This window comes from Rana temporaria, chromosome 9 (assembly GCF_905171775.1).
Source record: "Rana temporaria chromosome 9, aRanTem1.1, whole genome shotgun sequence".
NCBI lineage: Eukaryota > Metazoa > Chordata > Amphibia > Anura > Ranidae > Rana > Rana temporaria.
The window spans coordinates 113,029,811-113,055,208 of NC_053497.1; the positions used below are offsets into that span (position 1 = coordinate 113,029,811).

The window sequence follows — 25,398 nt, forward strand, 5'->3', positions numbered from 1 at the left end:
TCAAATGACTGTGTTAAAGTGGATGTAAGCTGGATTCATGAAATTTGAGCTGGGCACATATATCTGCAGTATTTTGTTATCTCTTTTTTAATGAGCTAAGTCTTAGGCCCCATACTCACGACCAAACATGTCTGCTGAAACTGGTCCGCGGGCCAGTTTCAGCATACATGTTCGGTCGTGTGTGGGCGCGAGCGGGCCGAATTCCAGCAAACATTTGCCCGCCGGGCCTTTTCCCAGCAGACAAATATTCCTGGACGTGTTTTAAAACCGTCCGCTGGAATCCTGCCCGCTCGGACATGTACGGTCGTCAGTACAGACCTACCGTACATGTCCAGGCGCCCGCCGTCCCTCGCATGCGTCGAATGACTTCGACGCATGCGTGGAAGCATTTTAAAGGCGGGCCACCCACGTCGCTGCGTCATTGTCGCGGCGACACCGCGTCATCGACGCGGCGACACCGCGGACACGCCCCGCGTATTGTTTACGCGCGGACTTCTGTACGATGGTGTGTACAACCATCGTACAGAAGCCCTCTGGCAGACATGTATGGTGAAAACGGTCCGACGGACCGCTTTCACCATACATGTTTGTTCGTGTGTACCCGGCCTTATAGCTCTCTTCTGAACGGTTCCCCTGTTATCAGCCTCCCGACATATTTTTTGACTTTTTAGACCAAAGCAGCCTGAATCTTTTGTCAAAGGAGGTTGCTAAAATAGATTAGCAGAGAGCAGCTCCTTTTACAAAACAGCTCTGAGAGACTCTGCCTATGATGAGAGGGGTGTGTGCCTTTCCTCCAATGAGCAATGTTCGCTATCTTGGCTGTATGCCCAGACATCACACTCTGTTAACCAGAAAGAGACAATCTCCTAAGGCCCCTTTCACACATGCGGAACGTATGTCCGCTTTTTCATCTATCCGTTTATGGATGGATGCCATTTCTTCGATAAATGGTTTGAGGGCCTGTGCCCTCGCTGTTTTTGTCTTTCTGCATGTCCTGATTTATATTGGTCCCAAGATACGGATCAGAGGAGCTGCAGGATTTATTTTATCTATCCAGTGTCACATATGGACTTTGTCTTACTGTTTCATATGGAGGAGTTTTGTGTACTTCAGCACAGAATGTTTTTGTGTATTTAGGCCTGATTCACACCTATGCATTTTTAGTTTTTTTTGCATTTTGCAGATTTACACTGCAGAACGTGTTCCATAGGAAACCATGTTAAATGAACTATAGTGCAAAATGCGAAAAGCACTTAAAATGCATAGATGTGAATCAGGCCATAGTTATACAGCTATACATACATCTTCTGCAGGTTTATTTATTGTGGTTGATAAAATTATATCTGTAGATGACCTTGCACATCCCAATACTTTCTTTTTGCAGAGTGCTGGGAATGATCAACCAGCAAACTCTTACTGAATCCCTTAGTGCCTGTATTCAGACAAGTGACTCTGGACATCTGACTTGTGACTGAGAATAGTATTTGTAACAGCGTGTATATTAAGAATCCAGAGCCAGGCACAGTGGGATAAGGCAGACATTAACCTGCATGGAAAGTCCCACTAATGAGCTGACATTTCATACAGTATAATTCTCTGGAGGAGAGGAAGGGGACATGGCACAGGAAGGCTGTCCCTCAGCCACAGAAAGAACCTTGTCTGGATTCCCAGTCTGTGCCCTCCTGCCAGAGGAAACCAGGCTCATTCTTACACAGGGCATATGCTGGCTGCCAACAGGTGATGTGCGAATCTCTATGGAACGGAGCTGTCCAATAAGGATGAGAGGAGTGATTTTAGTGAAATTGATTTCACTGTGAAATTACCATTTTTGCTGTCAGCAAAATTTTACCTACGAGTAAACTCTCAATTTCAAATACGCCTCAGCTTGGGCTAAATTTGCCTATAAAAAGGGAAAATATTCCTCTTTTATCCCCTTTATTTCGTTTTCTTTGTACTTGATTGTTATTTATGTACTATCGCTTAAATTTTAAATGTCTAATTTTGGTGAAAAAATCTAAAGTGAGGCCAATGAGGAGCTTTATTTGGAACGACAACCTGTCCAAGATAGTTGGAAGGAGCCCCTGTAAACTTGTAGTGTACTTGAAGTCAGCTGGAGTATACTTGAAGTAAATGTAGCCACCTTGTCCTAAAAAGGGGCTACTAGTCAAATGTAGTTCTGCTGGGTGGTAGATAACTTAGTAGTTTACTTGTTGATTTTGGCTTTTCCCCAAAATTCAGTGGAGCTGTGGTTTCTCCCTTCTGCCAGTAGGTGTCGCTGGTGAATATGAGAAACTACAGTAAAACTGACTAATGACTATTCATTCTTCCCCTAGCCAACCAGTAGGAGGTTTATGGCCACTGGTGGATGCTGGGGGAGAACATAAATAATTGGGGAGGGCCAAGTGATCGCCCTCTTCCCCCCTAGGCTGTGGCCTGGACTTTGGCTTGGGTTGGGTGTGCGAGGAGTGATTAGGTCTGAAACATCTGCTTGTAGCAGAAGTAGTCTGCCTGTCCAGTGAGTCCTGGTGCTTAAGGCTCTGTGATCTGGGAACCTGGCTAAGGACAAGAGAGGAACAGATGAATGCTGAGATAAACTACCAGAGTCCACTCTGCCACATTAGGTCCTGGTGAAGGAACTTGTGGAGTGCTTGAAAAAGCATCACAATGGGATCATAAGACTGCTGCTGCTTCTGGGAAAGATTTGGCATGCGTGCAGGGGCCACCATTTACGGCACAGGGCTCTGAAGGAATGGGCATTATAACTGATGTGGATCTGCACAACAATGTAATTGACAATAAATTTACAATGAGGGACATTTTGGGGGGATATTTACTTTTTAATAAATGGGGATACTTTGTTACCCCTTTCTCATTCACATGGGCCGGGGGCTTAAAGATTCTGAAAAGCCTCCTGCTCACAGATCCCCATCAACATGGAGATAGGTGCTTTACCAGAGAGTTCCTCCTTTGGGGGAAGAGGGGTGTGCTCTCTCCCCCTATTTATCACCAGCCAGGCTGCATGCTTGGATTAAGGGTCTGCTATGGATACTTAGGGGGACCCTTTCTTGGCCTTTCCCTTAAAACCTGTACCAGACCCCAGGTCTGGTATACATTTTGGGTGGAATTCAATTGATCAGGATGTGCTACAGCTAAAATGACATTTACACACAAAAAAAAAGGTTTAAATTGCCTGCAAATTACATTCATTGCCAGCTTCAATTTAAAAAAGGTTGGTTGAATAAGCTGGAAAAAACTAATGATCTTGTTCAGAACTCGTCTCCTGCTGCCTGCAAATTTTAACTATTAAATCTGCATATGTAATAATTTATACCTACCTTATTAGAGAGAAACCAAAATGAAATGATATGTAGAAACAATATACATTCCCTTTAAGAAATACTATACATAAAAACACACATTTTTATGTAAAATATATTTTTGTACTGCGTTGCCATGTGACAGCTAAAATCTGGTATACAGTGGGTGTGGCTACTCTGCATTTGATGCAAGGGAGGAGGAAAAACAACAGATGAGCTTACAGGAAGAAGAGTCACCATTGCGAAGATATACTGTACACTGGCCACTTTATCAGATATACCTGTTCAATTGCTTGGTAACACAAATTGCTATCAGCCCATCACATGGCATCAACTCAATGCATTTAAGCATCAGAATGGGGAAGAAAAGGGATTCAAGTGACTTTGAACATGGCATGGTTGTTGGTGCCAGACGGGCTGGTCTGACAATTTCAAAAACTGCTGATCTACTGGGATTTTCATGCACAATCACATCTAGGGTTTACAGAGAATGGTCCGAAAAAGAGAAAATATCCAGTGAGCGACAGTGATGTGGACGAAAACGCCTTGTTGATATCAGAAGTCAGAGGAGAATGGGCAGACTGGTTCGAGATGATAGAAAGGCAACAGTACCTCAAATAACCACTCGTTACAACAAAGGTATGCAGAATACCATCTCTGAATGAACACATTGAACCTTGAAGCAGATGGGCTACAACAGCAGAAGACCACACCAGGTGCCACTACTGTCAGCTATGAACAGGAAACTGAGGCTACAATTCGCACAGGCTCACCAAAATTGGACAATAGAAGACAAAAAAACGTTGTCTGGTCTGAGGAGTCTCAATTTCAGCTGCAACATTCAGATAGTTTCAGAATTTGGCGTAAACAACAGGAAAGCATAGATCCAACCTGCCTTGTATCAATGGTTTAGGCTGGCGGTGTAATGGTGTGGGGGATATTTTCTTGGCACACTTTGGGCCCCTTAGTACCAATTGAGCATTTTTCTGATGGCTACTTCCAGAAGGATTATGAACCATGTCACAAAGCTCAAATCATCTCGCTACTGGTTACTCGAACATGACAATGAGGTCACTGTACTCCAATGGCCTCCACAGTCACCAGATCTCAATTGAATAGAGCACATTTGGCATGTGGTGGAACGTGAGATTCGCATCATGGATGTGCAGCCGATAAATCTGCAGCAACTGCGTGATGCCATCTCCATATGGACCAACATCTCTGAGGAATGTTTCCAACACCTTGTTGAATCTATGCCACAAAGTATTAAGGCATTTCTGAAGGCAAAATGGGGTCCAAACTGGTACCTAATAAAGTGGCCAGTGAGTGTATTTACTAGTAGCTCACTGGGCATGGTGTTTAACGAGCGATCCACAGTAGGACCCTGATGATGCACTGGATTAAACAAACATTCTTGACTAACCTGTAGTGCAGGTGGCACTGCATGGCTCATGTGAAGACAATTTCCAACGGTACATGTCCACTGCGCTGATCCCCTGTACCTTCCTCTGCAATTTTGGGCCTTTTCTATTGACAGACAGAATAGAAATAAATAAGCACCTGGACTGCCACTGCTATAGCAGCTTTACAAGACAGACACTGAAAGAAACCTGTTACTGCTCCACAGTACCCTAGGGCAGGGGTCTTCAGACTTTCTAAAGAAAGGGCCAGTTAATTATCCTTCAGACTTTAGAGAAGTCGGACTGTGGCCAGTAGGAGTAGAAAATGTCCTGGGGTCAGTAATGCCCTATCATTGGTGTAAGTAAGAATGGTGCTCCATCATTGGTGTCAGTGAGAGGAATGGTGTTCTATCATTGGTGTCAGTGAGAGGAATAGTGTTCTATCATTGGTGTCAGTGGGAAGAAAAGTACTCCATAGTTAGTGTCAGCGGTAGGAATAGTGCCCCATAGTTAATGTCTGTGGTAGGAATTGTGCCCTGTTAATATCAGTGGGAGAATAATGTGCCCCATAGGCCAGATAAAGGTAAGCAAATGGCCCATGGGTCACAATTTGGAGACCACTGCCCTAGGGCTTAAAGAGAACCAGTCACATGTTAACAAGCCTCAAGGGTACATAGTGCTGTTACACAGTCCCATACCTCTATGGGACCCAAAGGGAGACTGAAAACTTGCAGTGATGTTGATGCAAATCCAAAGAATTGACATCATGCTAACTGTGGGGTTTGGGAAGAAAATGCATTCAGCTTTGCTGCTAATTGTGTCTCTGCCTCAGAAGCAGCATGAGATCAACACTGGTCCTGTTCATATGCACTTTAGGTTCAATATATGTGGTGTTCTCTTTAGGTTTGCTAAGACATGACTGGGTCTTATTACTGACAGAGTGCAAATGTGCCCACACCTGGGAGATCACAGGTCCAAGCTGGGGTTGCTACTTCCATTCACCAGCGTTGTGCTCACATCCCTGTATGTAGGGTCAAGTAAATCCAATAAGGCAGATAGCTAATGCGTCCCAAAATTATAGCTGGTGACAAATCTTTAAAAACTATTTGCAGCAGTTGCCAAATTGTTTTTGGTAGAGTGTGGAATTGCTAGAACATCTGCCAGGTTTTAATAGCTATATGTTTCTCTGCTGGGGAGATTGGGATGTAACAGAATCCCATAGACAGAAATATATATATATTTTTTTATAGGCTGACATAGGGTTCAAACCTCCGCCCCCCCCCATTCTTGCTGGGGAGATTGTCTTTAATTTTCTGCATAGCCACCAGGTCAGGAAATAGGGAAAGAGTCTCCCCAATGGAAAACCTGACAGAGGATCTAACCCTTTCCCACTCTAAACAACAATGAAATAAAACCAAACAAAAAAATATTTTTTTGTGGTGATAGTTACATTAAAAAACTTAGGGGGAGATTTACTAATACTGGTTTACTCAGAATCTGGTGCAGCTGTGAATGGTAGGCAATCAGATTGTAACTTCAACTTGTTCAGTTAAAGTGGTTGTAAACCCAAGTGACTGGCCTCAGGTGATATACAGAGATGAAACCGATCCTCCTACATAAATTGCACCTGTTTATATGTGGTCCTCTTTTCTCTACATCCATTCAAAGTGCTGAATCATAATGCTTGCTTGAGAGTGCAGAAAAAAAAGGGGGGGGGGGTGCTGAGTCTCACTCTGCAGAGCTTAGTGAGGACAGTTTTGAGTGCTGAGGAAAGAGATGCTTCCCCTATACACAGCACACAGGTACAGAGCTGAGGCTGTCATTCAGCTAGAGCTCCCTCCCTGTCACCATTTTTCTCTTGGTGTCAGGAAATCATGCCACAAGAAATTTATGTTGTTGATAGCAGGGAAATTAAGCAGTAGACAGAAAATACATGCTCTTAATTGAGGCAAGTACACACTAGAAAGGTATATGCATTAATTATATTTCATGTCTATGGTTTACAACCAGTTAAAGCTTTGGCAATAAAACCTGAAAGCTGATTAATTTCAGTTGCACTAGATTTCGCACGTTCCAGTTTTAGTAAATAACCCCCTTAATGCCTCTTTTAGTGTCTTGAACTGAAGAACATGGTCCATAACTGACTACTAAACTGACGTTCTCCTGAATTCTGTAGCCATGTCAGCAATTCTTTCGTAATGCAAATAGTTGCCCTTTTCTTATCCCCAGTTATCTTCTAAATACTAAAAAGGTAAAGTTTATTAATTAGCAAGGAATAGAACAATCTGATTATTGGCGATATTTGGTAGCTCCGATATCCATATACCAGCATACCAGTGCTCTGTGGCTGTCAGTCGAGCCTCTGGCAGTAGCAATGTTTGCTTTGTACATGTGCACATAAACATAATGGACAAGTGATTGAGGTCACAACATACCTGTCCTTTTCCCCAAGTAGAATCCCCTGGGTGGTTAGAAGCAGAGCTTCCACTGTCTAGAAAAAGAGAATTGGGATAAAAAATACCCAGTATAGACATAGAATATAACAAAAATAGCGATTCTTTTTTCACTTTCTCATCGATTTATTCATACAGGGACAAAAGTGACACCGTCCTGTCACTAGAATCAATACCATGGCTCAGCACTGACAGTGGTCTGTTCCTTTCTCTGCCGTTAATGGATTAATAAAGCGGATATTTTTAAAGGACTTTTTCACATCTAGAAGATGTCCTTTAAAAATGCAGCCCCTTCCCTGTACCTGTATAATGAGGTCCAGTCCACGGGACCCCTTTTTGTGCTGGAGGGAAGCCCATAAGCAATTGGGCCTCCACAAATTGAGGACCTATCTTTAAAAATTTAGAGCAGTGGAGCGTTCTGTCTGCCCCACCTCCCATCCTTCTCTCCCCTGCACCTACCTATCACCATTTGGTAACACAGGTTCAAAGCCCCTCAGCGGATGCAGTCAAAGATGGGAGTTTGAAATTGCATTACGTCTCCTTTCTCGATTTCTCCAGTGCTGGCCTCCAGCAAAAATTGGGGGAGCCCGTGGAGGGAGCACCATTATACAGGTACAGGGATAGAGGATGCTTTTTTTTAAGGGCATTTCCAAAAGGAGAAATGGCCATTCATTGATGTTCAGTGACTGGATACAGTACAAGCAGGCAACATTTGGTGCTATACATTCTTTAACTTTACCATCCAACAACAGGACGAAGAAAAAAACAAAAACACCATATACCATATATACCAAATCTGACCTTTTATATATGAACAAAAACAAACCATTTCTTCTAAGCTGCAAAAAAGTGTAATTCTGTTTGGATTTTAAAGACTTTTACAATGTGACTCCTTTATAGATCCATTAGGTTTACTTTCCATGAATTTCCAGTCAACAATTTTTAGAGAAAAAAAAAAAGAACCATCCAAGGGTCATCAGACCAATTTGGAGAAGATTTGTCAGTGTGGTGTCCCAGTGTTAAAGTTGTCACTAGTTGGCCCTAATATATGTATGCAGAGTTTGTAACTATTTTCTTCTGAAAAATGGCTTTAATAATAATAACTATTTTTTTGCTCTCTTTGAAATGCTAGTATGCTACATTATAAATATAGAGGGAAATTAACACGATGCTTACAACAGCTTTAGATTGTATTTGTCCTGTAAAGGTAAACATCTGCTTGGTAACTATTGGTAACTTGTTTCCATCCAATGCATACATTTTTTATTATTATTATTATTATACACGATTTATATAGTGCCAACAGTTTACGCAGTGTTTTACAATGTATAGGGGGGGGGGGGCAACACAATTACAGTACAGTTCAATACAAAAGGAACAGGAGGGCCCTGCTTGTAGAGCTTACATTCTAAAAGGGAGGGGGTGGTGGTACAAAAGGTAATAGCTGCAGAGAATTTGATGGGGGTGGCCCTGATTCTGTAAAACATGTAAAAATTATGCCTGATCCTGTAAAACAGGAGCAGTTCGTATTAATTACCTGTTCCAGTGGTTGCCATGGTATTCTACGCATCCTCACAGCAATACCGGCCTCTACCCAGGTGCCATCTGACCTTGGCATTTGTCTAGGACCAATGTCCCTTGCATAAACATGCATGCTCAGGTCAGCTAAGTGTGCCTTTTTATGTGAATGGAGTGGGGAGGATGAGGGACAGATACCCTTCAATAGCAACTTATGGATTTCAATGGTAACTTGGCAAATATGCGCATGAGTGCTTTCAAAGGTTAAACCAAAATGCCAGTGCAAAAAGCTAAATTCAAAAGTGATGTTTGTTAATGCTAACTGTCTTGCCTACCAAAAGAGTTTGAATTCTTCTAGTCTTGTAATTCTTCCCTCGCTTTTATACAAGGACAGCTAGGTCATTGGTATACACTTTGTCTCATAATTTAAGCAATTAAGCTCAGTCACTGACTCACCCTCAGTCAGCAGATTAGGACAATGAAGTAGCATCACCAAACCTATACGATCACTCTGCTTGTTTCTTCTCTTAGCAAGCCAGCAGTATTAGAATGACAGCACAGAGGGCTGGTGACTCGTTCACAATGCTATTCCTACTTCTCCTCTGTGCAAGGGATGATGGGCAGCTAAAATAATAAAAAATAAAGATTCAGGTTCTTATGTAGGGTGGGGGCCCAGGAGTGTCCGGTGTAGTTCCACAATCTGGCCATGAGGTATCACCATAGCTTGTATCACCCCTTGGAGTGAGTAGGCAGTGTAGTATCATATGTAGCCCCTAGATGCTCTCAAGGTAGTAGAGAGTGTGACCATAGATAGTGAAGTAGTGCTATGCTATGGTGGGGCATTTTGAAAAGTAAGCTTCAGATATAGTCTTGGCATGGGTCATCATGGGAAGTGTCTAAAGGACCATTTCACAGCAATGATGTAGTCTGTGAGGCGCTATGCCTTGGAACTTCAGCTTGGGAGGATGGCAGGGGAGGAGAGGTGCAGGACTTATGAAAGGACTAGCATTCCCTTTGCATGGACTCCATGACCCTGCTTTTCCTATTATTGCTGTCTTTATTGATTAAAACCCCAAGAAATGTGTCATCACCTCTTGAATGACTGAGGTATGTAAATCATTTGGTTCAGTAAACCGTTAAAAGGCTTTCATTGTTTGGACTCCTAACCTAAGAATGGGGATGTCCGCTGAAAAGCAGATGGTGCAGAGTAAGGCTGCTTTTGAAGTCTATTGCCATAAAGCCTTAAGAAAGATTATTTGTAGGGTGGTGGTTAGGCCAGGCTGGGAGTATTTGGGAGGTTCCAATGGGTTCATTGGCAAGGATCCTGTGTCTATACTGTCCTGGTAGGTCTAGGGGACCATCCTTTGTCTTGGCAGGAGTGGGTTTAGGAGTGCAAGTGCTCGCCCACCACTAGATTAGCTGTACACCAGGAAGATATGAACACCAGCACACGATTACCCTTACACAACACTTATACCTGCTGTATTTGAAAAGTATCTTTAATAACTGATGGTGATTTCTTCATTAAGAAATTAGACACTTGAGAAAAAGCAGATTATCTCACTGCCCACTGCATTTGGTGAGATATTTTCTCCATCCATGGTTAGCCATTGATGGCTGGTTAGTCTGAACTAGGTGAAGGTGAAGACAACTGTTTTTTAAGTTTTAAAACGTAAAATTCTTAACAAAGCTAGAGATTTTTTGACAATTGAAGCTGTTCCCTTTAAAAATGTGACAGCTTTTTAAATGAGCCCAGTGTTTTGATTCCAGAAAACCTTGGCAATGTGTTGCCTTGGAGACTAGCCGCAAGATTCAGGATGTCACATAATGAGGTCAAGAAACAGAGAATGATGGGATAAAAAAGTCTCTCAATCTGCACCTTCATAATGCCTCTGGCTAAGGTCAGACTTGTGCAGCCAATGCAAACAAGCATTGAAACTCAAAGTTCACCTGCTGCAAAAAATAGGGGTTATTTAGTGACCATGAGATTGTAGAGGGGGTCATTGGGGGCCCACAAAGGCCAAAGAGAAGCTGTTACACTCAAGCACTCTTCCAGTGAACTCGGCACATTTTACATTTGCTGCCTGGTGATGCCATAGGCGTTTATAAAGTACTCCAAAATAGAATTAATGTCCAGTGGATGGAAAACTACCAAGAACATGATCAGCCAGAAGAGATAATCCTGGTAATGCAGCTGGAAACAGAAACAGGGGACGGCTGCTGTCTCAATACATGAGTGATATAATTCTTGAAAAAGACATATCAACTTGCGGGTTAACCTGAAAGAATAGATTGACCTATTGATGCCAAGACTAGTGAAAAATGTGCTTCTCTGAACAGGAAAATATGAGGACAATGGCAGTCGGAGAACACTGCTGACCTCCTTCGGATTGAGCAAAACAAATCAATAACTATTCTTTTAGTGAATTCCCACAGTGGGTCCCCTGTGATTGTGCTTTTCCCTCCCTGGCAGTAGAAAGCATTTCTTAATGAATTTTTAGGCAAGTACAGTTTTATGCTGCCCCAGTGGGGAGGGTTAGTGTTAATTATGTCCCGGTGTCATTTTTGGTGGGTTTTTCTGGCTCTGACTCAGGGGTCAAGACCTGAAGGGAGCTAGAGTTAACGAACACGCAGAGAGGTTACTAAAAGTCTGTGGTGGCTGTTGTCACAGTTGCCAGAGTCCCTCATGCTAGCCTGCTGATATGGCGGGACTGGAGTGCCAACTAAGGAACATCTGGCTTCAGGATCCTTCTACAGCTTAGGTGGATTGCAGGGACCTGCAGACTCCCTGAAGATTTTAATCCTGGATACTACTAGATCAGGGGTGCCCAACCTTTTGAAGAGCGAGGGCCACTTAAGCAACTTGGTAACCAGTCGAGGGCCACAATGAGCGGAGCGGGCGGATGACAGGTCACGGCTACTCTATAGGCCCTCCGATCCACCCAGATGAAAGGGGAAAAATTCCCTTCTGTTTTTCGGATTGGAGGTAGGCAGGCGTACACAGACATCTGTCGCTCTATAGAGATGAATTGAGGGTCCCATTTGGTTGGGCCGATCGTGCCAAAAGGGCCTAAAACTGCTTTCACACTGATGTGCTGTGGTTTACCCAAATCGCAGGTGCAGAGTGGTGCACCTGTGTCTATCCTGCGGGTTAGCTGATATTTGCCATAGACTCCACCTGTGGCAAAAGCCGACACTGTAGAGGAAGCATCGGTTTATGGGGCTCTGCTCTGGAGCTGCTTTCTTCCTCTACCACCGTCCATCAGCTTTATTCACAACACTGATGCTGTGGTATGGCAGGTCGCAAGCTGTGATCTGGGCCTGCCAACCCACCATTCCGGAGCAGGAGGTCGTGGGCCACATCAGAGGGCTACGCGGGCAACATGTGGCCCCCGGGCCACTGGTTGGCCACCCCTGTACTAGATGGACTCTATTTTGAGTTAGGGATTCGTTTAGAGAAGGACTGTTGCCTTCGTGTTACTGTCATGCCACGTTATTTAAGTAAAGCATTCGAAACTTTGCCTTGCCTGGTCTGAAGTTACTCAAGGGGTATAATGCAAGTTACCAGCACACATAGTATACAGCTTGGGTCAACTAAGCACATTATGATATGAAGACATCAGCATAAAGACACAGGTGGTTACCAAGGGTAACTAAGGTTTCTCTAGCAGCCTGTCGTAAGTGTGTACATGTGGCAGGTGGTATAACCTCTTGCAGGAGGAGTTGTCCTTCGCGCTCTCTCCGTGAGCAGATCTGTCCATCATAGCAAGGAGAGCAGATTGGCAATGCAAAGGTCCTCAGCCTGAGCACAGGCACAGAAGAGGAAGAGTTAAGTGAAGTGCACACATTGAGTCCACACTAGATGCATGGCAGGGATCCATACCATTAGTAGGAGTGAGGTAGCGGTGGTACACTGGACAGGGCATTGGCTCTGCGTGCCACATCTAAATGCATCAGTGACCGTGGTGGTGTATCATTACAATGAGAGAGCATACAAGAGTTCAGTAGTCCGTAACCTGTTCAAGCAAAGATACCCAATGTATAAGGCAGTGACCCTATGCAAAGTGCCTAGTGTAGCCCAGAATAACCCACCCAGGGGCAAGCCTCTCATGTGACCCTTGCTTGGTGTCCAACAAGGAGGGAAGTATGGAGGACGTGAATACCACCCCACAACCCCTACTCTACTACAAATTTCTTGTAAGAAATCAGGTTGCATCATAATTTACCAATATCTTAATTATATTGTAAAAAAATTAAAACTGCATTTATTCTCAGGCTCTGCATGCCAAGTATTTCTAATTATTAATGTGACATGTATCTTTATGGTTGATTTGTTAGTTTGGCAGCTACAGGTCAAACTTGTGCTTCATCATTACGCTCACTGCTACAAATCGCTCTCCTTTAGTGATTACTAGTTATTTCATGAAGACAATGTAGTATTAATATGGCTGGCGAGCGTGTTGCCGACATGAAATGCTGCACAAACTAAATCTCTGAGTGACTCAGATCACTGTAAAATTGGCTAGTAAGCGATAGCGTAAAGTGCTTCCGTAACCGAAATTGTCAAACCTTGTTCCATTGACAGAATTTTGTGTTGAAACAAATCACAGGAAAGAACTCTCAACCAGTTTCTGCAGGATTTAGGGATGATCTGAAGCCCAGGTATAGTGCACAATCTGCAGGAGAGCTACATAGTTTGACTATCAAACAGTCAAGTAATGATCAAATAAGGGCACAAATAACAGACTGTACTTGCCTTCTGAGGCTGGTGTGAGCTGCATTGTTCATAACCAGCAGCTAGAGGCTACTAGGGGGATTGCAGTGGCCACTTTTTTTACATATAGGGTGTCCGTGCCTGTTCAGATCACCGATCGGAAAAAGTGGACACAGTCACATAATGAGGGAAGGAAAAGTAATTAAATGGGACAATAATGAGAATAGAGCAGCAGCAGTCACGTCAAAGAGCTAAAAATGTGGAGCAGGAAAACTTGAGTGTTAAGTGAAAGCAACAGGACGTTTGTTGTCCGTCTGTCTGGGGGATAACCATGGCGGAGAAGTCCTTTCATGTGTCTTCTGACCTCTCTGGGTGGGCGTCCTACTTTTATTTCGGCAGAATATTCTTTGAGCAGATTCATTCTCTGTTGACTGATCCCCAGTGTTTTACTAGAATTTCAGTGCCAAAAAAAGAAGAGGACAGAGAAAAAAAAATAAAAGAAAGAAAAACACTTTTGGCAAACTGTCCGGCCCTGGAATTTAATGCTATTTTGGCTGCCTGACTTGAAGATGAGAGTTTGTAGCAAAGTGTAATCCTCCGCTCTCCTGAGAATAACACTACTTGCACCTGAGATTTCCTGATCAGATATTTAAATTCAGTGTAGGAGATTTATGAGGAAATTGGCAAAATATATACATGCCAAATCTACAAAATCTGCTAATGTATGCAACTCTCAGCGTGCATTATGATTATCGAACCGCAATATCTGCCTCTGACCGGTTTGTCTTATGGCCAAAGGATTGTTCTTATAAAGGCAATAATTGTTCTGTAGCAAAAAATAAAAAATATTTACGAAACAAGACCTCCAGAGCCAGAGATGGCTGACATCCTTCTGTATATAGTGGGTTGTAAGGCATGGTGGGTGCAAAGCAGTTAGATTCATTGGGCGTCAGACACTTTTTAAATGCAAAAGAGATTTTATTTCTCTAAACAGAACTTTGGGAGAGAGGGTTAGGGCCAGGACACCCTTAGGTAGTTGCAAGATTAATTGTCAGACTCCGAGACTTCAACAGGAGGACAGCCATGCAGGGAAAGTCATCCAGCGAGATGCCACATGTGTAGAAATGTTGTCTCCTATGGCAACACTCTTTAACAGTTTCTAACACAAAGTGTAATAGTTCCTTCACTTCCACTACAATCACTTCTTGTAGTTCTTCAGCACACCGAGCTCCCAGTCTGTCACTAGACTAGATGATTCACTGCCACTGAATCCCTTGAGCTGCTCCAATCTTCACGGTAGTATCTTCCTCAAGTGTCACCCCGCCTCTCTGCTGGGTCCCTAGCTTGGCACTCAAGATACTTCTGAAGCTTCACCCCACTCGCCTGTTTAGTCCCTGGCTTGACACACAAGGCTGCTCTGCAAGCGTCATCTCCGCTGGCTAGGTCCCTGGCTTGATACCCACTGAAGTTCCCCGATTCTCCACTGTCCCTGGTTGGCGAGAATACTGCTCCGGTACTTGCTTCAGATAATCACTGTGGTCCCTGGTAATACAGTGGTTGATCCCTTAGTGGCGACAGCTTCCCCTCTACCTCCGACACTGATCACCTGACCTCACCCAAATATATAGGTTTTTCCAGCAGGCCTATACATATCCTACAACTCGTGGTTAAAGAAAATAAGTTTGAACCTTGTATAGCCAGCCTTCGATGCACTAGAAGATTTAGATACACTAACAAATTGAAGCCAATAACTTTAACTGATATATCAGCAAGAGAGCTTTTTCTTTTAAACATACAACAGATTTACTTGCCAGATCACCATGCAAATATAAGGTAAAGAAGGAAAAAAAGAAAATGAATGCAGCCATCACATCTAAGAATTAGTAAGCTGCAATTTAAACAATAGTTTGCTTTTGGGTTTAATACCACTTTAAATCCACTACATACATTCCAGGTGTATTGAAACAAAAGGTGTTCAATCTCCTACTGTTAGTTTTCTCTATAAAGCAGTCACAGTCTCAGTAGAAAAGCCTATTCCCTGCCAACACGCTTGTCTGTCTGCAAAGATCTGACACACTCCTTGCTGAATTTGAATTTGGGGCTCTCCAAATAGGAGGGAGCATAAACATTGCTGATTGCAGAACTATAGTTCTGACCTAGCAGGGAGTGTATTGGACCCAGTGGAGGACCATCAATTAGGGGCGCACATGTGCCGACCCCCCTATCCAAGCGTCCAGCCCCCTAATCTACATGCAGGGTGCCGGACGCATAGATTCCAATGGGGGGGTTTAAGCACGTGATTAGAGCCAGAGGCTCTGATAGGCTTCAAAAAAGGGTGGGCTCAGTTGTGTGACAAGAGCGAATGAATATTCACTACTGTAACACTGATTCTCCTCGCTGCCATTCGGAAAGCGGGTCGTGAGACCCGTCACCTGATTGGCTGAAAGGAGATCCGATCAGAGTGGCGGCCAGGGGGAGGGAGGAGATGCAAAGGAAGCAGCCGGAGAGAACAGCCCAGGAAGAAGCCAGAGCCGCATGGAACGCTGCCCGTGCGATGGGGTAAGTGCGAGGAATTACCCGGATTTACCTGAATTAACCACTTACCACCCGCTCACAGAACATTTACTGCTAGTGGGTGTCAGTCACAACGTATGGGCCCACATGTGCACACCCTGCTGATCTGTGCCATGATTAAACATAGCATGAGTATCAGCAGGTTACATCCAATGATTTTGGCTGTATACCTGCTGATCGTCTGTGGACAATTACAGCACAGAGTTTTGTGGTTACAAACACACCGAACATAGAACAGCGATCTGTCTGTTTCTTCTCCCTGAATTCAACTCTGAGTTTAGGGAGAAAATGCAGCCAGATCCTGTGAGTAAAATAAGCACACGTACACTTATTAGGCTTTAATTGCCCTTCTGATCACCCCGGACTGATCAAGTATTTCAAAAACTGCTGATCTACTGGGATTTTCACGCACAATCGGATATCTCTAGGGTTTACAGAAAATGAGCCAAAAAAGAGAAAATATCCACTAAGTGGAAGTTGTGTGTACAAAAATTCCTTGTTGATGTCAGAGGTCAGAGGAGAATGGGCAGATGAGAAAGACAACAATTACTCAAATAATCACTTGTTACAAACAAGCTATGCAGAATACCATCTCTGAATGCACAATATGGGTTACAGCAGCAAAAGACCACAACAGGTGCCACTCCTACTACAATCTGCACAGGCTCACCAAAATTGGACAATGGAAGATTGGAAAAATGTTGCCTAGTCTGATGAGTCTCAATTTCAGCTGCAACATTCAGATGGTTGGGTCAGAATTTAGTAAAAACAACATAAAAGCATGAATCCATCCTGCCTTGTATCAACAATTCGAGCTGGTGGTGGTGTAATGGTGTGGGGGATATTTTCTTGGCACACTTTGGGCCCCTTTGTACCAATTGAGCATCATTTAAACGCCACGGCCTACCTGAGTATTTTTGCCAATCATGTCCATCCCTTTATGACTACAATGTACCCATTTTCTGATTGGTAACTTCCAGCAGGATAATGCACCATGTCACAAAGCTCAAATCATCTCAAACTGGTTTCTTGAACATAATGGCCCGGATTCACAAAGACTTACGCCAACGTATCTACTGATACGCCGCGTAAGTCCACGGATGCACCGTCGTATCTATGCGTCGTATTCTTGAAACCAGATACGCCTGAATTCTGGCTCCATCCGACCGACGTAAATCTCCTACGCCGTTGTATCCTGGGCGCATATTTACGCTGGCCGCAAGGGGCGCTTCCATTGATTTACGCGTCGAATATGCAAATGACCAAGATACGCCGATTCATGAACGTACTTGTGCCCGTCGCATGAGTATACGCCGTTTACGTAAGGCGTACTTCCGGCGTAAAGTTAAACCACCAAATAGCTGGTCTAAGTCATGTTAGGGTATGGACGTCGGATCTGCAGTCGGATTTTACGTCGTTTACGTAAGTCGTACGTGAATGGGGCTGGGCGTAGGTTACGTTCACGTCGTAGGCATTGAGCTGGCGTATCTTAGGGAGTAAATTCGACGTGATTCTGAGCATGCGCCGTTCGTTCTGCGCTTCATTTACATGGGGTCACGATTCATTTTAATACAACACGCCCACTACCTGCCTACTTTGAATTAGGCGGGCTTACGCCGGCCCATTTATGCTACGCCGCCGTAACTTAGGGAGTAAGTGCTTTGTGAATACTGGTCTTGCCTCTCTATGTTACGTCGGCGTAGCGCATATGAGCTGCGCTACGCCCGCTCAAATAAACGCCGCTGTACGTGAATCTGGGCCATTGAGTTTACTGTGCTCCAATGGCCTCCACAGTCACCAGATCTCATCCAATGGAGCATCTTTGGGATGTGGTGGAACAGGAGATTCGCATCATCAGCCGACAAATCTGCAGTAACTGTGTGATGCTATGTCAATATGCACCAAAATCTCTGAGGAATGTTTCCAACACCTTGTTGAACGCCACCAAGAATTAATGAGAAGTATGGGAATCTGATTATTTTTTTTTTAGAATCATACCTATCCGATGCTGCATCTGTTCCCCGCCGGCTCTAACACTGAGAACCAAGCTATAAAACACCACCGATCGCTCGGTTCTCACAGCTCCCTGAGCAGCTCCCTGCTCTGCCCCCTGTGCTCATTGGAGCTCTAGGCTGTGGAGGGGGCAGGAGTGGCTGGGTCAGGCTCTCAGCCCCTCGCTGAGATTCTGAGCTGGATGCCGGTCCAGGCATGTGGGCAGATCTCAACCATATGGTCATGATATTTCCCAAGCCTAGACCGGCTATGTGACGTTGGCAGACATTGGACTTCAGCCCGCTGTCTGCTGAAGACAGGTCACAGTAGTGCAAAATAAACTGCACTCCTGTGATCCACAGGAGAAGTACAGCCAAACAAGCTTTGTGTAGATACCATAGTTTGTAGAAGCTATAACTTTCACTCAAAGCAATCAATATACACTTATTTGGATTTTTTTCATTTATATAAAAAAAAAGAAAGCTTTATTTGTGTGAACAAAATGAAATAAATTTAATTTGGGTACAGTGTTGCATGACCAAGCAAATGGCAGTTAAAGTAGCGCAGCGCTGATCTGCAAAAAAATGCCTGGTCATGAAGGCGATAAAACCTTCCGAAGGTCATGTGGTTAAACTGAAAGTTTAATTGGGCTTTAAAAGGTGCCAACAGACATAAGCCTGCATTGGTGGGGTCCAGTCTGTAAAGCACTGTTATCCAGCTCCAGTCTGCAAGAGCCACAAACAGGTCACAATGTTGATGCCATTATAATAGTTAAAGAACAAAAGTTAATATTAATCCATTAAAAATGTAATTGAGCAGCATACCGCAACTAAAAGGCCAGCCCACCTGTAATTGATGTCTTAGCTATAGTTGGAGCCTACTGAGCGGAGTCAGACCCTGGCTTCTGCTCCTCCTGGCCCCCTGACGCCTTGCCACTTGGAAGTTCAGAGGTTCCTACCCACTTTAGGGTGTTACAGCCTCTCCTGTTACATTCTCCATAATGAAAATAATTAAATAAAAAAAGATAGTGGGGGCCCATCATGAGGAGGACCACAGCAGGTATGCAGACCCGGGAACTCAACAACAGAGTGCCCATGAGACAAAAGAAGTGTTGGGTGGTTTACCGTTCCACCGCCCACCACAAACTGAGGTACTAGTTTTGGGTGGACTCCCCCTCCTATCCTGGCTCAATGTAATAGATGTTTGCGATGTCAGATAACAAAGCTGCTTTGTGCCAATCTCCCTGCTTAAGCGCCCATCCATCCAAGCGCAAAGGTTTGTTATATTCCTTACAAAAAAAATCTACATTAAATCAACGTTCCTGTAACTTTATTGCAGGTTTCAGGTGCCCACAAACAGATCTTTCTATGTCTGCGCCTCGCAGGTTAAACATTTGGGCTGCTTCTACCTTAGTTATTTTCTCTGTGTGGTTTGGTGTGGGCAAATTAAAAGGACACAAACACGGCAGCATCTAATCCCTGGCGAGGGCGGCCCGGCAGGTCTTCGTAGTATGGAGCCCAACTGTACGTGCGTCAGAAATTATTACTTACGCTGCCCGACTTTGGTTCTGCTATAAACTTTCGTAGGGAGAAACCGCGTTTCCCTGCACAGCGCGCTTGGCCTCTTAAATAAGCACCGCTGTACAGAGTCTATCATTAAAAGAAATTGGAATCCTATTTATTTTGAAATATAAATGAGCGGGCAGTGTGTGGTTTTAAGTTTTCCTTCTCGGTGGAGCTGTGCCGGTCTGATTTGGCACTGCTTCGGTTTCCAGCAGCAGACGGCTCCGGGGGACATTTTAAAGGAGAACTTTATTTTAATTTATTTTATTTTATTTTTTATACATATCCAAATGTAATCAGCCTAATGTCAATACATTTATCAATGTGCGCTAACCTTGTTTCTGAGTACAGTTTGTAAAAACAGTATATACTGTATGCACATTGGGGACAGCCATATTTGCATATTGCATATTGGGGCTTGGCTTCCTTTCCTATATAATGACTGCTCCTCACTGAGTGGGTCAGGGCTGACTGAACTGAAAACAATACGCTATAACACAAATTAAGCTAATTTGAGCAGCCCTTAATGCTGAACTCCAGGAAACTTGAACATTCTTCCTAGCAGTGGTGCTGCAGGGTTTAACTGCTTGTTTAGGGCTCCTCCCGTCTTTCCCACTGCTAGACTGACCCCCGAAGCGTTTTCTCCCCCATACTCCAGCAGGTAAAGGTTCTGATGTCATCAGGATCAAAGCAGGGTTCATAGGCCTGCATGGGATGTGATGATGATGCAAAGGGACAGTCCACTGACAAAGCATAGGGGAGCACCATCTGCTGGGGGAGCAGAGGATTGCGTAAGAAAAAGATGCCTTTACTCCCCCTAGAATAAGCAAGCAGGTGATCCTTGCACTGCTGGACTGCAAGGGAGATTTTGCATATTCCTGGAGGTTTAAAGTGAACTTGTGTGTGAAACAATCCCTGACTGGTCTTATTGTAAATAGTAGATAGCTCCAGGTGCCTGCGTGCCTCCTCTGCTTCCCTGCAAAGCACCCTGAGACACCTAAAACATGAACGCATTTCAAATGTAATTGTCAGCCAAGAATCCTGGTATCTAGCCACTCTTCACCCTGCTTACTTGGCTAACTGTTGCTTAGTAGGGCCCCCTATAACAGACAACCTTGGAAAATGTCCCCATCCCAGTAGTTTACTTCAAACAAGAATGCTATTCAGAATCCCTCATCTTCAAGTGTGACCACTAGGGGGAGCAACTACAAATCTATATGCTAAATACAATTGTGAAAATATGGGGCAGAAAGTAATTCAAAATGTGAATGTCAGAAATCAATGCTACAATTATAACTAAAAATCTCCTCAATACTCAACCAATAACCAGGTTTTGTAAATTATCTCCTAGCTACAGCCAACGCCCGTTTAACTATGTGCAGGGCCGCCATCAGGGGGGTACTGGCAGTACTCCTGTAAGGGGCTCGGATGTCCCCAGGGCCCTGGATGGCAACCCCCCCTTTTTGTATTTATTTTTTATAAAAAAAAAAAATAATAATATATTTTTTTTTATTTTTTATTAAAGGGCCCAGAGTTTTTTTTTTTTATATATTATTATTTATTTTTTTATACATATTTTTTTATTTTTTATTTTTATTAAAGGGCCCAGAGGTCCCGGATGGCAACCCCCCTTTTATTGTAAATTCTTTTTATAATTTTTTTTCATTTTTTTTATATATATATATATATATATATATATATATATATATATATATATATTTTTTTATTAAAGGGCCCAGAGGTCCCCAGGGCCCCCGGATGGCAACCACCCTTTTAAAAAAAAAATATATATATATATATATATATATATATTTTATAGATATTTTTTATTTCTTTTTATTAAAGGGCCCAGAGGTCCCTTTTTTATATATATATTTTTTTAATATATATTTTTCTTTATTTCTTCTTTTTTTGTAAAGGCCCCCCCCCCCGCTTCTCAATTTGCCGCGGCCCCCCGGTTCTCTGTGCTACAGGGGGCCCATGCCTGAAGCTGTGTAAGGGGCCCCATAATTCCTGATGGCGGCCCTGACTATGTGACACAAAAACAAAAACATGACAATTCTTGCTAAATGTTGGTTTTTTAATGCTATCAATCTCTGACAATTTCTTCCCTCCCAAGGGAAAAATGCCTCATTGATCACAGGGGTGGAATTTACTAAAGGAAAATAGACTGTGCACTTTGCAACTGCAGATTGCTCCAGAGCTTAGTAAATGAGAAGAAGAAGCTCTGCTGACTTTCATCATCCAATCATGTGCAAGCAATAATTATGTTTTGTATTCTTTCCTTGTACGTGATTGGGTACTCTTTACTAAGCTCTGGAGCAACTGCACTTTACAAAGTGCAAAATCTATTTTCCTTTAGTAAAATTATCCCCAGTGTTATCTCTCACATGGAATGGAGGGTGTAATCCATCCTGTATCACCCTCCAGCTTTGTTTGCAAAGTGGTCATTTGGGTGCTTAACATTATTTAAAGTATATCTAAAGCCAGAACTTTTGGATAGAGAAGGGAAGACTTAAAACCAATCTATCCAAATCTAAAAATAACATTTTGCCTTTGGTTTTAATATGTATTTTTTCCATAAAAAATATGTATACAATATATTGGAATTGTTGCTTTGTAATTTGATGTTATTTCAAATCATTTTTGTTCCTTTCTGCAGCTTATTATGAACTTGTTATGGTTGCTAAAAGCAATAATGCAAGTAGAGGCTGCTGATGGCAATTTTTTCCCCTAAAGATTTACATTTGACCAAAGTACATTTCTTTTCTTTCATTTTGCCGCAGTGCCTGAGTACAATTTGATCAGATGCTCACATTATTATGCGCATTAGGCAATTTCGATTTTATTTCCCTTTCTCTGTTACTGATGCTTTATGAATTAGTCTACACATTTATACATATAAAAAAGTAAGTTAGACGGTCTGTAGAGGACACCTATGCTTTGCATTCCACAAGAAACTCAACATACTATTTAAACTCCAGGCTAATAATGTCCTGTCTAGACTGTCTCTCTAGACACACGTCTCTTTGTAACTGCTGAGAAGAATGATCCGCTATTAAACGGGCTGCGGGAAAGCAGAGAGGAATGACAAGGAGCTCTCTTTCTTTCCTTTTCTCTGTCTCCCTCTCTTTCTCATTTCCTTTCTTTTCCTCCCTCCTCTTCTCTCTCTCTTTCGTCATTTATTTTTCTCTCTGTCGCTTTCTTTGTCTTCATTTCCCTCCTCTCTATTCAGTCCCCCATCTTTATCTCCCTCTGTCTCCACCTCTCCCTCTTATCTTTATCTCCCCTCTCTCTCCCCCTTCTCTTATCTCCCCCTTGATCTTATCCCCCCAACCCACTCCATCTAAGCCCCACCATCTTATTCTCCCTCTCACCATCTTTATCTCCCTCCTTTGCATCCCAACCCCCCCCCCCCCCTATTTTTATTTCACTCCTTGAATCTTTATCTCTCTCTCTCTCCATCTCCCCCTCCATCTTATCGTCCTCTCCCCATCTTTATTTTCTTTTCTCTCCATAACCCTGCCCCTATCTTTATCTCACACTCTCTCTCTTCCCCCTCTATCTTATCTCCATCCTTATCTCCCTTTCTCTTCATCTCATCCCTCTATCTTTATGTTTTTTTCTCCTATCCCCTTCATCTTGTTTTGCTCGCAGACAACTGTTTTAAGATAGTCTTTGGACATAGCCATTGAGCTACTGCATCCTCTCTACAAATCCAGACCAATCCCAGCCACCTTTAAGGTCACAAACTCTACACAGCAACAGTTGGGGGTCATCAAAATTAAAGGAGATCCTTACCTGGAAAGCGGGCTTGTGTGTTAGCCTTTGACATTTCTCAAAGGTGTTTTACAAGCTATTTCAAGCATTGTCAAAATGGGATAGCTGCAGTAGTCTCTTCAAGTTGGCAATTTCGTTTTTAGGATGGGAGTTTAAAGTGGTTCTCCAAAAAGACTACTTTTATATGCTCATGTGGGGTTTGGGCATTTACAACCATGAGACCGCCAGAGAATCCTCTCATGAGGGAAAAGTGAGGCCCCGTACACACGACAGAGTTTCTCGGCAGAATTCACCGAGAAACTCGGTCAAAACCCGGATTCTGCCGAGAAACTCTGTCGTCTGTACAGTTTTGGCTCGATGGAGCCGCCGAGGAGCTCGACGAGAAAATAGAGAACATGTTCTCTATTTTCTCGTTGTTCTATGGGAGAAGGCGGCCCGCCGAGCTCCTCGGCGGCTTCATCCCAGAACTCGACGAGGAACTCGACGTGCCAAGCACGTCGAGTTCCTCGGCCGTGTGTACGGGGCCTAAGAGCTGACCCCCTTCCCACAATGCTGGTTTCCTATCTATCTCTGGATTCCCCATCTTTATTTCACACCTCATCATCTTATCTCACTCTCTCTCAACCCCCTCCCTCGTATCTCACTCTTTCCAGCCTTATCCCCTTTCTCGTTCCATCTCCATTTTATCTCCCTCATCTTTATATTCCTTTATCTCCATAAACCTGTATTTCTCTTTATTTCACACTCTCTTCCCCCTCCATCTTATCTCCATCTTTCCCCTCTATCTTTTAACTTTTTCTCTCTTTTCCCCTTCATCTTATTTCTCTCACCCCATCTTTATTTCCCCCCCATCATCTCCCTCTCTCTCTCCAACCTCCTCTCTTCATCTTTAACTCTCTCTCTCTCACTCCCCCCCCCCCCCCATCATATCTCTATCTCTCAAGCCTTATCCCCTCTCTCTCCATCTCCACCTCCATCTTATCTCCCTCACCCCTTATTTAATTTCTTGATTTCCCTCCTGATCTGTCTTTTCACTCTTTGTCTGCCTTGCTTTATTCCTGTGTCATGAATTTCTGTCTCCCCCCCCCCCCCAATCCCTCATTACCCTTTCCCTTAGTTATAGATTCATTCTCTCTTTAATTCCTGTCAATTTAGCTCAGGTATATTGAAAAAAAAATTCTATACAGAAAATAAAAGTAGAACTGTCGTATAGTTAAAAAGGACCTGTCAAGATGCCGAATACCAGACACAATCACAACTCTCATTCATGAGTACTGGTTTTACAAGTCTTGAAATACAGGCCCTCAACAGTGGACAGGAGTCTTAATTATGACAAGTTCCCTTTATACACACATTGGCAACCTAACTAGCTAAATGCAGATGCTGCAAGGTGCAAGTAATGACTTCAGTGCCAAGACAAAGCTCTGACATACCCTCCCTGCATTTTGTTTCTCTCTATGAGCCAAGTAAGGTACACATATTGTTCTAAAGAGAAAAGGGGTCTACCACAGCTCCAGTTTACAGTTAAATGTCAGTGTTTGCAAAAATACTTCTAATAAATATAGATTCAACCCACAAAATTGCAGTCATCTCAATCTGGGGTTTGGTGGTTTAGTGTGGACTCTTTGCTTCACCAGTTCATATCATGTCTACCTGTAAATGCTAAGTGTGTAGTCTGTGAATAATTCAAGGTAGCGCACAGGCAGAGATGTAATAGGTCACAGGTCAAGGCAGCCAAGGCAGGCTGCAAAAAAACACGCAAAATATTTGCAGAATATTAGATGGAATTATATCTAGAATACAATTGGGAATCATAAGTCAGGATGCCAATGTGCCGCAAGAAAATTTTTGTTTAAGATTTATATTTGCTCCCTAGTGATACCAGGCACACAAGGGAGGGTTGTGGTAAAAACAGGAGGCATTAATTGGCACAGTTTGAAACACAGCACACCAGACTAAAGCTAAAGCATGCCAGCCATGTAGCTGGCCCCTGGGAACCTTGAATTGCTGCTGGCCTGTGGAAGCTGGTGGTTGCTTAGAATTGGCTACTGCAAATCAAATAATAAGGATAAAAATTGGGTGGGTTCC

At 43.3% G+C, this 25,398-nt stretch overlaps 1 protein-coding gene across 3 annotated transcripts in view; it reads right to left on the minus strand.

Moving 5' to 3' along the window:
* ADAMTSL2 (ADAMTS like 2) overlaps positions 1-25,398 on the minus strand; it is a 128,694-nt gene that overhangs the window by 53,358 nt on the left and 49,938 nt on the right. For 2 of the 3 annotated variants that reach the window (XM_040324163.1, XM_040324165.1), the window contains one exon: positions 4,741-4,844. The exons of the other annotated variant lie outside the window; for it this stretch is intronic. In XM_040324163.1, coding sequence (XP_040180097.1) covers positions 4,741-4,844 — 104 coding nt within the window. The remainder of the gene's footprint in view (positions 1-4,740; positions 4,845-25,398) is intronic. 3 annotated transcript variants of the gene reach the window in all.